General features: G+C 47.8%; 1 protein-coding gene across 1 annotated transcript in view; it reads right to left on the bottom strand.

Annotated features, from left to right (window-relative positions):
- LOC137422247 (high affinity cAMP-specific and IBMX-insensitive 3',5'-cyclic phosphodiesterase 8B) overlaps window positions 1-16,123 on the bottom strand; it is a 250,684-nt gene that overhangs the window by 151,321 nt on the left and 83,240 nt on the right. Inside the window, exons 2-3 of the mRNA XM_078771846.1 lie at window positions 10,518-10,574; window positions 8,625-8,815 (exon numbers count right to left, since the gene is read on the bottom strand). Coding sequence (XP_078627972.1) covers window positions 8,625-8,815; window positions 10,518-10,574 — 248 coding nt within the window. The remainder of the gene's footprint in view (window positions 1-8,624; window positions 8,816-10,517; window positions 10,575-16,123) is intronic.

Genomic DNA, 16,123 nt, shown 5'->3' with positions numbered 1-16,123 from the left:
TGTGAGGAAAAAGTGCGTGCCAAGGAGTGAGTGTGCTGTCGAGAGTGAGTTGGTCGCAGCGCATGTGCAGGGGGGGCACATGGAAGCACGGAGTGGGGAGTGTTACAGGGGATGTAACGGAAGCATGCACACCTGTGGTGAGTGTTACGAAGGGTGTAACGGGAGAGTGTGCGCAAGAGGATGCGCGAGAAAGGTGTGTAACGGACGGGTGCATGAGGAAAGAGTGCGCTGTCAAGAGTAAGGGTGAATGCGTGACCGAGAGTGGTGGTGAAAGTAGTAAAAGTGACACGGAGCGTGAGTTGGTTGTGGCAGGTGAGAGAGGATGTACACCTGGAATGGAAGGCTGCACACCTGGAATGGTAGAGCGTGTATGGGAATGCACACTGGAGTTGGTAGTGAGGCACATGGTTGGGTGTGCAAAAGAGTGCACACCTGTGGTTGTCACAGAGGTGACCGAGGAGGGAGCGCGAAGAGGTGTGTTGGTGAGGTGTGCGAACGACGAGTGTGTGCAAAGGTTTGCGGTGGTCAGGTGTGTGACCATGTCTGTGAGCGGAATGAGTGTACCTGGGTGTGTCAGAGAAGGTGCAATGACAAAGAGCATGGGAACGGCTGGATGTGTGAGCAAGGAACGGGCTGCGGGGTGTAAGCATGCAAGTGGAGCATCGACGCTAACCGGGTTAGCGGTTAGAGCGACTTATAGCCGAAGCAGGCCTTCGGTGCATGCCGGGCAGCTTCGTGTGCCGCGGGGACCAGGGGGGATCGTGACCGCGGCGGTTTCGAAAGAACCGCCGTACGCGATCCACGCCGGGCCGCGCTCTGAACGGCCGCATCCGTGCTCCGCTAGGCGGAACGGGCGGCCCGGTAAGAAGGGTCGTCATGGCGACCCCTTTTTGTTGAGGCGTTCCGGCAGGGCGAGATCGGGCCATTGGACGGCTCCGTGCCGGGATGGTGCGTGGGATCTCGGCCCGGGTAAGCGTCTTTCCCTGCACCGAGTGCCGGACGCATCCAACCGCCGGCACCAAACCACCCGCATTCATTGCTCGGCTTTACGAAGCTGGGATTTGGAAATGAATTGGCGCACCGAGAGGCTCTAGTGAGTAGACGTGCGATGAGGATAGTGTTTTGGACCCGAAATTGAAAAGCAAAATTTGATGATTGGCAAGGATTGGCAGAGTGATGATTGGCAGATGATTGGTAGTGATTGGCAAATTTTTAATTGGCTGAAATTTGATGTGCCAATTTGGTAGTGAAAGATACCCGATGTGATGGGATGGCAACTCTGCCATCCCTCATAGCGGGGGCAAAGGAGCACTAGTGTTATGGGGTTTGGCAGTGAAAACTAGCCCGGGAGGGTTAGGATATCGTGTGTAGGGACCTAGAGATTGACCATAGGTAGCGTTAAGGTTAGGTAGCAACATTGAACCGGTAGTGGGGACATAGAGAGGGTAGTTGGATTATAATGACGAGGGAGCGCAATAGTTTAAAGGGGCGACTGGGAAGCGCAATTTCCAGAGGGGAGTAGTTAGATGAGATGATGCCGTGTATGTGAGGATCGAAAGTGTATTGAGCAGGGTATGAGTAAATGATTGTGATTGTGAGTTGTATTGAGATTGCACAGGTGTGCAACTGAACAGGTGTATGGAGCAGTGTATGAGTGAGAGATGGTGATGTGTGTGGTGTTGACCAAATGGTCCAGGGAGGAAGGAGGGTGCAGGAAGCACCAGGTATATGAGTGATTGCACAGGTGTGCAACTGCAGGTGTATGAAGAATGGTTGTGTGGAATACATGGAGTGTGGAATATATGGAGTATGGAATGGATGGTCATGGAGTGAGTATGGTGGAAACTGTGGAGTGGAGTGGATGGTGCAAAGGTGTGAATGGGGGAAGAATGGACCACCATCACGAATACCCGGGGAGGGTAGTGTAAGAGTTAGGTAGAGGGTACAGGTAAATTGTGGTTGGATATTGGCATCTGTGGTGCATGTGGAAGAATGGAGTTTGGATGGGTGCATTAGTGACGTGGAAATGGCTGGGCGTGTGGCCTGTTAGTGTGTGTAGTTGATTGGGCACTCCACCACTGTGAGGATGTCGGCCAGGTGAGGCCGCAGGTGGGCTCTGGGAGCCGGTAGAGTTGTTGTGGATGGGGCCCGAGGATCCGGAGGACGGACCCGGGTAGCCCAGTGCCAGAGGGCACCGAGGGGTGACAGAGCCAGGAGGGGCCTTCCCCAATTAGATAGGTTAGGTGAGGAGCAGGTAAGCTCGGAGGCAACTACAGTGGTGGAGGTGTGCAGGTGGGTAGACCTGCTGGGAGAGCCACACGCCCCAGTCCTGAAATTGTGCAAGGGCACCGGGAGATGAATCGGGGGAGTGAGACCCCAAATTGAGAAGCACCACAGTTTGGTCGATGGGAATTGGTTTTTAGAACCCATAGTGTAAGTTGGCCAATGGATTGGCAGGGAAGACCCCGGGTAGTGTAAAGTGTGTTAAAGTCATTTAGAAGGTAGTTGGAATTAAGAATCTCCTTGCACCATCTGCATCCACTCACCTGAGGTGACAGGACTCCAGACCATGCCATGTTTTTATTATTTTATTGTGCAAATGTTTGGATTGTGAGACGCATCATGACGTGGGTGTGACATTGTGCTTTGTTGTTCCATCTCTCCCTCCTTATGAGGATTGATGATGAATTGGGTGATGGCAAATTTTGGATTAGTGGGAGTGAAGACGAATTTGGTATAGGGGAAATATGGGGAAGACGTGACAGTAGTGACGAATTTGTAAATGTGTAGATTGTTGTACATATGGGGTAAGGGCAAGGGTAGTGTAGGTCACATGTTGGGGGGGGGGGGGCATACGGTAGGGATGAGCTTTTCTCCGCTCCATCTCCATACGCACCTCGCCTTGCATTGCCTTTATTGATGTGTACCCTTGTGACCTTACCCCTCGCTCACCTGTCTTTCCCCCCCCCGTCTCCCACACGACGACTGTGCGCCACTGGGCGCCGAGGGGAGCGTGCGGGAGTCCGCCATTGTGTGCCCAAAACTCTCGCAACCACAGCTGTCTGCATCGATGCACCACCTTATGGACCACATGTCTGTGGCTGAGCACCACTGATGGACCCCATGGGTTGGGGCATGGCCCCTCTGCTGGAACCAGCCATGAAGGCCCGAGATCTTGCTGGCGGACCTTGGTCACAGGGCACCTATGCCCCACAGGTGAACCACCCCTAGTCGGCCCTGTGGGCCATAAATAAATAAAAATGGACACGATTTGTGCACTTTCATTTTATTGCAAATAGGCCGCCAGCAAATAAGACGACAACAAGAAGATAACAATAGCCAGCAGAGGGAGCCGAAGAGGAAGACCTGCACCAGGGTTTGTTGGGTTCATTTTTTATTGAACAGTAATGACTGTGCACCGATTGGTGCTTGAGGGTGTTTTGGTGCGTTGTGGGTGCTTTCTGGTGCGTCGATGCAGGGCAAGCTGTCTCTCCCCCCCCCCAAAAGAACAATCACAGGTCCTGGGTTGCCATTGTAAATCAAGATAGCGTCATTGTAAATAATGCGCCCCCACCGTTCATGTATAGTTTGAAGACCATTCCGCAATTCGGTTAGCTGTGGGCGTGAATCTGTTAGGCAGGGTGCAATGGAGCAGCGGGACATATTTATTTATGTTTTAAAACCGTCACACTCAGGGTCAGGTTAAATGTAGAGGGAACTACACCTACGTGCCACACTAAACGTAAAGGTAATAGGCCCGGGACGTGCCTAAGAGGAGGAGGGTGCAGTGTTATGGATATGAGAATTGTGTTTTTAAAATTGTTTTATTGTGGACCCTCCTTCCTCCAGTTGTTGTGTATAAAGGTCAAAGGGCGTCCCGTAGTTAGGTCATATACAATCACGTTTAGCCAATTGTAAATTTGTAAATAGTAAATATTGATTGTAAATAGTAAATAAATCATATTCGTATTTCCTACCTCTTGTCTTCTTCTTCTTCTTCACATCCGTCGTCTTTGTCTTTTCCAAATTGAATACCGGTGGCACGATTTGGCCAACGTTTGAGAATCGGGTTAGTCTTTGTTAACGGTTCGTGCTGCGGTTGCTAAACACCGCTCGGCAATCAAGTAACATCTTATCCGCGGTACGAACGGAGCTGTGCACCGGCCTTTCCGGAGGCCGCGGTGCAGCTTCAGGGACCACGTCGGTCAGCAATAATCGAGGGGACTAATCCCCCCTCAAAGGGGAACCATAGGCCGACATTGGGTTCCATAACAATATATATACACAGTGCATTCAGAAAGTATTCAGACCCCTTCACTTTTTCACATTTTGTTATGTTGCAGCCTTATGCTGAAATTGTTTAAATTCATTTTTTCCCTCATCAATCTACACTCAATACCCCATAATGACAAAGAGAAAACAGGATTTTAGAAAGTTTTGCAAATTTATTAAAAAGAAAAAACTGAAATATCACATTTACATAAGTATTCATACCCTTTGCTATGACACTTGAAATTTAGCTCAGGTGCCTCCCATTTCTCTTGATCATCTATGAGATGTTTCTACACCTTGATTGGAGTCCACCTGTGGTAAATTCAATTGGTTGGACATGATTTGGAAAGGCACACACCTGTCTATATAAGGTCTCACAGCTGACAATGCATATCAGAGCAAAAACCAAGCCATTAGGTCGAAGGAACTGCCTGCAGAGCCCAGAGACAGGATTGTGTCGAGGCACAGATCTGGGGAAGCCTACAAAAAATCTCTGCTGCATTGAAAGTTCCCAAGAGCACAGTGGCCTCCATAATTCTTAAATGGAAGAAGTTTGGAACAACCATGACTCTTCCTAGAGCTGGCCGCCTAGTCAAACTGAGCAATCGGGGGAGAAGGGCCTTGGTAAGAGAGGTGACCAAGAACCCGATGGTCACTCTGGCTGAGCTCCAGAGATCCAGTGTGGAGATGGGAGAAACTTCCAGAAGGACAACCATCACTGCTTGTCCGGGGCCTTCGGAGCCTTGTCAAACATCCGGGGCCTTCGCTCAAACTTGACTGACCTCTCCATACAGGTTGCTTCTGACAAACCAGATGTGATCTGCTTAACAGAAACTTTCCTCCTTCATGATGTCTCTGATGCCTTGGTATCTCTCCCAGGTTACTCCCTCCTCCGGTATGATAGACCTGAGCCTCGTCCTGGAGGTGGGGTTGCTATCTTTATAAAAAACTCTCTTCCTCACTCGCCCTCCACTGCCCTCTCTCCACCTCACCCCCAGGAATACCTTTGGCTACGGCTTCCCCTTCGCTCCCACCTTTTGTTCATATGTGTGTTGTACCGTCCACCAATCAGCGATGACTCCATCTACATCTCACTGTCTGATAATATGGACCAACTTCTATCTACCCATCCCAACTCTCTCTTCCTCATATGTGGTGATTTCAATTGTCACCATGCCAGTTGGCTGGGTGTGGGTACCTCTCTCACCAGCCATGGCTCTTCAGCAAAGGACTTCTGCGACTCACTGGGACTGACACAATCTGTCAATTTCCCGACCCAGCTCTCAGTCAACGGAGCATCTTCTCTTCTGGATTTGGTTATGACAAACTTCCCTGAAAATGTCTGCTGCTCTTCTTCTGCTCCAATCGGCTCATCTGATCATGTGCTTGTCAAAGTGGACATCTCTCTGACTATTCTCAGAGAGCCTCCTCAGCGTCGACGAGTCTGGCATTTCACTCAGGCCAACTGGCACGGTCTTCAAGCAGCCATCAATCATCTGGACTGGTCTCCCATCTCTACCGCCTCTGACATCAACTCATCCTGGGAATTCTTTCAAAGTAAATTGCTCTCTCTCATGCACAGATTTATACCATCTCGTCTTCAGTTGTCATACCCTTCCTCCCGTCCATGGTACACGGCATCTTGTGGTGAGGCTGTTGCCCTGAAACAACTTGCTTTCGTCTCCTGGAAAGCAAATCCAACGGAAGGAAATCTCATTTCCTTTCACAAAGCCCGAAACAAGTGTGTGTCCACCCTCAGGAGAGCCAGGAAACAATATCTCACCATTCTCAAGACCGAACTCTCTTATCTGTCTCCCTCTTCCAAATCCTGGTGGCGTCTGGTCAAATCTGTTTCTGGTGTTTGTTCCCCCTCCATCCCCTCCCTCACCTCAAACGGCTTAACGGCTGACTCCGCACGTGAAAAAGCTGAATGCCTCAACTCTGTGTTTGCCTCTAAATCTTGTGTCCCAAACCCATCCCTCTCTGTACCCACCGTACCCAGTCGTACCCAGCTGCTCCTGGACTCTGTGTCCTTTCCTCCTGACAAGGTGGAAAAGTTTCTGTCAACCCTCGACTCTGATTCTGCAACTGGTCCTGACGGCATCAGCCCACGGGTCCTAAAATCATGTTCTTCTGCTCTTTCACTCCCTCTTTCTGTTCTCTTCACCCTCTCTTTTGCTCAAGGTCATCTGCCATCTGCTTGGAAATCAGCCAACATCACCGCTTTGCACAAAAAAGGTGCAAAAACAGATCCCAGCAACTACAGACCAATCAGCCTTCTCCCAATTATCAGCAAAGTCATGGAATCCATCATTGCTTCAGATATGAAATCTTTCCTCTTCTCCAATGGCTTGATCTCTGATCATCAATTTGGTTTCAGACCTGGTCACTCTACTCTGGACATGCTGCTTCTGCTTTCTCAACAATGGATGGAGGTCCTCAACGCCAAACAGGAAATTAGAGCCGTCTCCCTTGACATTTCACGTGCCTTCGATACGGTCTGGCACCCTGCTCTGCTCTCCAAACTCTCCTCCTTTGGTATCCATGGAAATCTCCACGCATGGCTGGCGGACTTCCTCTCTGGTCGTAGTCAACGTGTGGCCCTGAATGGGTTTCTCTCATCTCCTCTTCCTGTTCAGGCTGGAGTTCCCCAAGGTAGTGTTCTGGGCCCTGTGCTTTTTCTGGTCTTCATCAATGATCTCTCTGACTCTCTTGAAAATCCTCTCTATCTCTTTGCTGACGACTCTACTCTCTGTCGCTCCATTCCTCATCCCTCAGATCGGCAGTCTGCAGCCTCCTCACTCTCTGCAGACCTGGACAAAATCACAGACTGGTCAAACAAGTGGAACATGTCTTTCAATCCTGACAAATCTCACACTCTTACAATGTCTCTCCGAAAGGACCGACTGGACAACCCTCCCATCTTTCTCAACAATCCTCTCCAAGAAGTTCTGTCGCTCAAGCTTTTGGGTCTCACTATCTGCCATGATCTTTCTTGGGAAAACCACATTTCCAAGCTGGCCTCCAAAGCCAGTCGCCGACTGGGCATCCTCCGTCGTGCGAAGTCTTTCCTTGGCACACCTGAGCTCCTCACCACATACAAGGCTTTCATCCGCAGCTCAATGGAATACAGTTCCCCCCTCTGGGCTGGTGCTCCTGCCTCACACCTTGCTCGGCTTCACGCTGTTGAGGCCAAAGCTTTCAGAATCATTGGAATCTCCTGCGATGTAGTCAACGCCGAGGGCCTTTCACTCACTCACCGCAGGCAGGTTGGTGGTCTTTCTGTCTTCTACCGACTCCTCTCCGGCCTTGCTCCCCCAGCTCTCTCTGTACTCTGTCCCCCCAATATTCCTTCAGGTCGCACAAGATCTGCCTGCAACCCTCTTATGGTTAAACTGCCAAAGTCTAGGCTCTCTGCTCACCTTCACTCTTTCATTCCCCTTTTCTCCCGCCTCTGGAACAAACTCCCCCACTCCCTTCAATCCCACTCCTCCCTCCAGGTCTTTAAAACAGCTGTTCACCACCATCTCTTATCTTCCCCCATCGAAAACCTTGATCTTTTCTACCCCCGGTAATTCACCCCAGAGTCCTTGCAGTGTTCATATGTTTTAATCCTCTCCCACCTCCCCCCAAGTCCTCCCGATGTCCCTGCTCTCAAATGTTGTGTTTGTGTCCTTCCCCTTCTTCCCCCTCTCTTTTGTGTCCTCCCCCCTCTCTCCCCATCTTGTCTGCCGCTCCCCTTGTTTTTTGTGTTTTGTGTGTCGGTTTGTCTTTTTGTGTGATTAATGTTTGCTCTTTCACGAGCCTCGATCTTGTATACAAAAAAAAAAAAAAAAAAAAAAACTGCAACACTCCACTGATCTGGGCTTTATGGCAGAGTGGCCTCCCGCCCCCCCCCCAACCCCCCCACGCCTCCTTCCCCCAAGCCCTCTCCCTCCCATTGATCTTCCGATGTCCCTGTTCTCTGCTGTTGTACGTGTGTGCTTCCCTCTCCTCATCTTGTCTCCCGCTCCCTTTATTGTATGTTTTGTGTGTCTGTTTATCTTTTTTGTGATTGATGTTAGGTCTTTCACGAGCCTCGATCTTGTATATTTAAAAAAAAAAAAAAAAAAAAAAGGTCCTGTGTATCACCCAACACAGTCTGATTCAATTCAAGTTCAAAGCACCTCGAAGCTTAAAGGGTCCTGCTTAATATTAACCTCAAAATGTGTCCTTGAAATGCAAAGCCTAGACTGAGTTCCAACCGTAACCAAGACCTCGATCACATCTGAAGTTAACCACAATCCTTAAAAACAAAATCTTCATTGAGGAAAAAAAACACGACTCAGAACAGTGGCCTACTAAAACGCTACCGGCAGAGAGCTTCTCCGTCGAGTTCCCGGGGATGCCGTAGGTCTAATATGACCACCTCGTGTCGACGATCCAAGAAAGCCTCCAATGCTGCTTCAGGAGTGCGAGTCAGGTGTTTACGACAAGCAGCACGCTCACAAGCCCACCAGAAAGCAGTACTTTGGGCATCCTCGCGGCCGAATGCCAGCAAGACCTGCGGGTCAAAGGTGTGCATACAAAGACGCAATGAACAATGAAAAATGGTCAATAATGCAGAAAGCGATTAAAATACAACTTTTGTTATTTTGTGTCGAGAATAGTATCCATGGGGTTGGTTAATTCATCTCTTTCCTGCAACCGGTTAAGGTGTAGGCCGACCTGCAATTTCATATTACATTAGATACCTAACCGCAATCCTTCCTACTCTTGCCAATTTTATTTATCCATGTGCATCATGTACACCTGCTCCACAGTTCGCCAGCGTGTGTGCATGTGCGTGTGTGTGTGTTGTTCGTTGTTCGTTGTTTTCTCCAAATGTGGGTTTCGGAAGGTAGAGCAGCGTCCTCCCAGGTCTTGAAGTATCCACCTCCGTTTCAGTAATGGTTCCATTCATGGACAAGTTTGTGAAGTCTTCTTGTTCTTAAGTTTCCTTCCGAGGGCTCTTTTGAGGATCGTCACCAAGCCCAGACAGATTCCAACTGCAGTTCGTTTGTCGTAGTATTCCCAGGGATTGTTTTAAAGATCTATTTAAGGTTCTTTTTTATCATTCCTGTTGCTCCAATAATCACTGGTACAATTTCGGCAATCTTCAGCTTTCAGGATCCTTTCACTTCCGGGGCTTGGTATTTGGTCATTTCTGAGATTTCTGCATTATTTCGGCCAAAATCGCTGGGGACTGACACCTCATTTAGCAATGCCTTCTTTTCTCTTCTGTACATCAGCACTATATCTGATCGCAGTGCTTTGTTTTTTATGTTCACGCTTGATGGGATCATTATGTCATACGTGAGCATAACTTCCTTGTTTTCAGCGATTGCTTTTGGTTCATGTTTCCACATGTTTTCTGGAACTGGAACATTGAGACTTTTGCAGATGTGCCAGGGGATTACTTGACATACATTGGTGTGCCTTTGGGTGTACAGCTGCTCTGACATGAGTTTTTTACATCCCGATAGGAGGTGACTCGTACTTTTTGTTTCCACCTTGCAGAACCTACACTTGCCCAATTGACTCAGTCCCACCATTTTCTTAAAGCCATTGGTGTAGTGTCTTTGTTCTTGGGAATTCATAATGATTCGTTCTCCATCCCAGTTGAGCTGACTTCTTATTAGCCATTCCAAAGAGGCTTATCTGTCTACTCCTAATTTGTCCAACTCTTTTTTTTAAAATACTTTCCTGCTCTTCTATAGTTCTCCCAGTTGGCGTTGTATCTGTTAATATTTTGTTTCATATTTTCTTTCTTCTTTTTTGCAATTGTTGGAGCTCCACTCATTATTTTGGTTTCTTGTGTGAAATCTTCCATTCGCACCTGTTTGGAATTTTTTGCTAGGTGGGTTAGGGATACCTTCTCTGGTATGTTGTCTCTTCATGCTTGCTTACAAATTGGATTCAGTAGTCTGTCGCACTTATTATGTATTCAACCAAATCTAGATGTTATTTCGATCAATGTGTGTGTGTGTGTGTGTGTGTGTGTGTGTGTGTGTGTGTGTGTGTGTGTGTGTGTGTGTGTGTGTGTGTGCGTGTGTGTGCATTTGTTATTTTTGTTTGTTTGTTATTTACTTTTATCCAGGCTGGTATCTGTATATGGCACATCTGAAACTGTAAAAAAAAAAGGGAAATTATTCTTAAACTTTTCAACACACACTGGTGCCAGTTAGCTATATTGTTGTCTGCTTCCTTGAAGGCCTATCACACACCTGCATAGGCTCCTGTGTGATCCGCATTGGTCCAAAATTCAATTCTGGAATTGCTTCCTGTAGGCAGAGAGTCATTGGTAAAGGAGGGCAATGGAGGTGCTAGGGGCAGGGGGTAGTGGTGAGGAAAAAGATCTTCAATCTGAATCACGATGCAAAAGGGGCAGTATGCAATGATTATAGCCATTTAATGGGCTGACACAATAACCCAGGTGAGTCATGGGAATGGATTGAGAGTACAGCTCAGAGGTGTACTCACCTTTGAGCCGTCTAATTTGGGTTTAACCATACAATAAACTGCCACCCTGGTGTTTCACAGGCAGGGGTTGCATCATTGAGTAAGTCATCCATCAAAGGGATGATAAGCTTGGATCCTGGTCTTCCCAGCATTTGCTGATGTACATTAAAGATCAAGCGGTGTCTTTCGCAAGATGAGGACATCGTGTGTCAACACCCTGGCCAAGTTCCAAATTCCTGCCATGATGACACCTGCCAAAGGCAATGAAGAACCAGCCAGTGTAATCTCTGAAAAGAGACTGGTTCAGTAACACCAATGTTCTGCAAAGAGTATGGACTGTTTTGTTTTTCAGAGTGAGGCTCATGGAAGAGCAAGGCAGAACTGACAGTGGGACAAATGTCAAAAATGAACAAACAGGGGGGGAGAGGAAGAAGAGGAGAAAACACTGAAACTAGCGAGGGGTAGGAATTGGACAGTTTTTGGATTGGATTACTAAGACGAGGGTTCGCAAGGTTTATACAAACAAGATGCTTACGCTCACCCAAGACAAGTCTTTAAAGGTTTTCTTTGTTGATACACAATTGTGAAGAGGTAGAGAACTTGCCCTTGAGCTGTCTAATCCGGGTTCGATTCCTGTCTAATCTGAGCTGTCTAATCTGTCTAATCTAATAAAATTAAAATCTGTCTAATCTAAGAACTGTAATCTGTATAATCTAAGAACTGTCTAATCTGTCTAATCTTACTATAACTCACCAAATATCCATCTGTCTATTCGAAGGTACCGTAAAAATTGCTGAACCGATCGCAAAGATATTTTGGGTGGGTAATCCTGGGACCCCTGGGAGTAAAATAGGCTATTTAGTTTTCCCAATTTCAGCTTTGGTCTCCAGCATTCTCAGGTTTGGACTCCTGCATAACATTCGCGTTCGCATAACGTTCATTGTGACGATGTTCTCATTGTGACGATCTTACTATAATTCACCAAATGTCCGTCTGTCTGTCTGTTCGAAGGTACCGTAAAAACTGCTGAACCGATTGCAAAGATATTTTGTGTGGGTAATCCTGGGATCTCCAGGAGTAAAATAGGCTATTTAGTTTTCCCAATTTTAGCTTTGGTCTCCAGCATTCTCAGGTTTCGACTCCCGCACAACATTCGCGTTCACATAACGTTCATTGTGACGATGTTGTGACGATGTATGTATTCACGGTAGTGTTTGACGTGATGGTGTGAACGTAATTTCGTAATGTTTTTTGTTTCATAACCCTTTAATGAACGTTTAATGTTTATTGAATGTTTAATGTTTAATGAACATTTAATGCCCTTCGATGTCCGGGGCCGCACAAGCGCTACACTGGACGGGCCAGCGTGTACCTTGCCCTTCGCCGTCAGGCTCAGGTAAACCACTGAGCCCCATCCGTGATGGGGACTGGGGCTTGAGACAGTGTCCCACGAACGAGGAATTCCCAGTCAGCGCGAGTCATCAGCTCGTGTTGATTAAGTCCCTGCCCTTTGTACACACCGCCCGTCGCTACTACCGATCAGACGGTTTGATGAGATCCTCGGATCAGCCCCTGCACGGGCCGTTCTGGGTGCGTGCCGGTGCACCGTAAAGATGAGCGAACTTGACTGTCTAGAGGAAGTAAAAGTCGGAACAAGATTTCCGTCGGTGAACCTGCGGAAGGATCATTATCGGGACAACATGAGAGCGAGCGAGACGCGAGACGTACGTGGTACGTGATCGTCCATGTACTGTTTAGCCATGTACTGTTTAGCCATGTACTGTTTAGATTTTGATGATTTGCGTGTGATATGATTCAACGGATGTTTCTATGAATCGTTTAAAATAAAAAAGCCCTCAATTTCTGATATTTACCTCTTCATTTGGGCTTCCCAATTGAAGCCCCACCCATAGGGCGGGTACTGTTGCTTGTCTAATAAAATTAGAATCTGTCTAATTTAAGAGCTATCGAATCTGAGCTGTCTAATCTGTCTAATCTAATAAAATTAGAATCTGTCTAATCTAAGAACTGTCTAATCCGACCTAAATTGTCACCGTGGTGTTTCACAGGCAGGATGCTGCATCAATGAGAACACAATCCTTTCAAGGGATGTTAAGCCAGGGGAGCCTAAAAGCATTAGCTGGTGGATGTTAATGATACCACAGTGCATTTTGTGAAGAGTATAGGTGAGTTATTGCCAACACCCTCTTGACGAAAAATTAACAAATTTTCGACTAAATCAACTGCAGTCATATGTCAGGCCTGCCCTGCCTTTTCATGAAGGACTTGGGCCAATCCACTTCCTACGGCTAACCACACATGTTGGCATTAAATGGTGCCAGAAAGGTAGTAGTAGTAGTAGTAGTAGTAGTAGTAGTAGTAGTAGTCGTAATACAGTAATAGTACTCGTAGCTGTATTCATAAATATGACTAGAATTTAAAAAAAAAACATGTAAGTGATTCTTCATCATTGAGAGATAGGGCCAAAAACGATATATGGCTGCTATTTCAAGTTATGGACGGATTCGGAAGAAACTTGGTGGATGAGTTGGGCAGATGACAAGAATAAGCCGAATAGATTTTGGTTCAGGTCCGAATCCAAATCTGACCCATCAGTAGGATACAAACCGTGAACTTGTCAGCCTGGCAGAGGTATGCTCTCTACCGAGTGTCTCTCTAGTTACCCTGCGCTCGCGAAGCGAAAAGCGGGGTTAAGCATTCAGTTACATACATGTGCCGTGTGCCCGTACGTGTCTGCATTTCAAAAATTCATTTTCGAGACAACCGTTGGTCCAATTGACATGAGATTTTCACCACAGGAGCGCCTCATCCTGTAGAATATTTTAATGATTATTATGACGTCATAGGTCACGTGGTACAGGCGCCATCTTGGAAAAACCGAAAAATGTTGCACCTCTATATCTCCAAAACCGCTGCAAGGAAAAAATTTAAACACGGCTCATTGTAAATAACTCCATATTGGGAATAGGTGTTGTAAACGATGACATCATTGGTGCCATAATTATGACGTCATAATTCGAAAGGGACAACGCTTAGTCTGATCCGTTTGAAATGTATTGAGCGTGATCCATGTGTTACGTGGTCCTCCCGGTGACTACCTGGTCTCGGTGACCCCCGGACCGTGAGAGGAACTCCGCCAGAAAGATCTATTATTTATGCTCTTTCGTAACGCATAAATCTGAATTCCAATCAATAAGAAACCCCACACCAAGGATCCGGAATAATCAATGATATATTCCCCGAGCAATCAACAACCATCCACAATCAGCAATCAATAGTACAAAGATGTAAACTCATCTATAATAACTCTAAGATGGCCATCTTATACATTCCTCACGTGAGCCCCACTCCCGACTCCCTCCATGGTCAATGTCTCTCTCAATGTCTCCGTACTCCGGTAGTTCGATCTCCACACGTGGGCGGTTGAACGGACCCTTCCTGACGTGCTTTCACCGGGCACGTCCCGTACCGGGAACAACGGCTGCAGCGCGCACCTCCTGGCCACGCAAAGCGGGTACAGCAAAGCAGGCAAAGCAACACGCGGCTTGCACAGCGCGCGCGGCCCAAGGTGCGACCCGTACGCGGCCTTGTAGACGGTGAGGCGAACTGTGCCAGCTGCTTGGTTCCGTGCACGAACCCACGGCGACTTGACGTGTCAAAGGGTAGTTACACGTCCCGGTAACTCCTCTTGCCAGACGGGCTTTTTAACGCCGATTCTGTTACGTTGCTCAATCGATACCGCTCGCGTCCGAGCTCGGCGAGGAAGAAGAAGAATCGTCGCTTCTCCAGGACCTCGTGTCTTTTCTTCTTCCGTTTCCGGTCTCCTTTTTCCCAGAAGGGCTCCTGACCCTTTAATCACCACAACCTTTAATCGAGTCCACATTGATAAGCAAAGACCTGAATAGTAATTCACATACATTCACATAAATATGTAACACTCCCCCCCTTCAAGAAAGAAAGTTTGAACCCAGCGAAAACTTTCTTTGCCGGCCAACTTGGATAAACAAACCAGATAACTCACCCCCCCCCCCCCCAACTCATCAGTTCCCCCCAGGCACAGTCATCACTTAAAAATAAAGCAACAAAATTTCACACAATCCCCTAGATTAATTCCCTCTGGACCAAGCGTCAACCACTTCTAGTTTCTTTTGAATGACGGTTAAGAGGTGGTGACCCAAAGCCCCCAAATTTAAACCTCTCTATAGCACTTTTTCGGGAGGCCCAGCGGAGTATTCCTACATGGACGCCTTAAGGAATTTGGAGTTCACGGTTAGTCCGGGGAGGAAAGTTCATTACATGGACGCCTTTAAGAACGTGGCGTTCACGGTTAGTCCGTGTAGGAGCCTCGGCTCGGCGGCTCCCCCGTATATAGTGCTTCAACTTCTCCAGACTCCTAACAGTTACGGTGGGACCCCTTGTCCCAGCCGTTACCTGACTGGTGGTCTCCTTCTCGGCCAGTGCTCTGACATTCATTCTTTCGGGAGGTGCCGTAACTCTGGGAGCCTCCATAGTAATATCGGCTGCTGCCAACCCCAAAACTCCTGCCAAGTGGTCCTCTTCTGTAGACCTCTCGACGCCTACGAAATGCCTTCCCGACTGTTATGGTCCGACCCTCCAAATCCTTACCACTCCAATTCTTCTCTGCCTCTCTGGCGTCTCTTGTGCTTGCAAACGTGACAAAGCCGAACCCTCTTGACCGTTGCGTTTCCCTGTCTTTTACCACCCGCACTTCCACCAGCGGCCCATATCTGTTGAAGACAGAGGTCAGAACTTCTTCCTCTGTGTTGAAGTTCAGTCCCCCTACAAATAACTTGGAACTTTTGTCGCCATCCCGAGCTGGTGGGGTGTTATTTTCCCTGCTGTGCTCTTTACCAACCCTCGGGTTACCATAAATTTGCCCCCCGGCCAAATCATTTCCGATAATCACAGATACTCCCTCTACAGGAAGCGTGGCTTGTAAACCGACGGTGACCGGTCCTGACACCAAATCGGATTCCAAATGGATGACATGAAGTGGGGCACTAACACAGCCACCGATCCCTTGTAACCGAACACTATCACCAGTTGCGGTACTCTTTGACAATGGCAAAATGCCTTCAAGCATTAAGGATTGATGGGCTCCTGTGTCCCTCAAAACCCTAACCGGTCTTGGGCTAGTCAAGTCTCCCTTGAGTGAGACCAACCCCTCATAAATAAATGGTTGGTAACTCTTCTGTGGGCGATTTCTTACATTTGCCATCGCATTCGGAGTTGTACTAGTCGGACTCCGCTCTGGGTCTTCCCTTTTCATGAGGTAACAACTGGACATCAAGTGTCCAGGTTTCTTGCAAAAAGCGCAAGTAGGCCCGGA

Source organism: Myxine glutinosa, chromosome 2, assembly GCF_964187855.1.
Source record: "Myxine glutinosa chromosome 2, kmMyxGlut1.1, whole genome shotgun sequence".
In the NCBI taxonomy this organism is placed as follows: domain Eukaryota; kingdom Metazoa; phylum Chordata; class Myxini; order Myxiniformes; family Myxinidae; genus Myxine; species Myxine glutinosa.
This window is presented reverse-complemented; position numbering and strand designations above follow the sequence as displayed.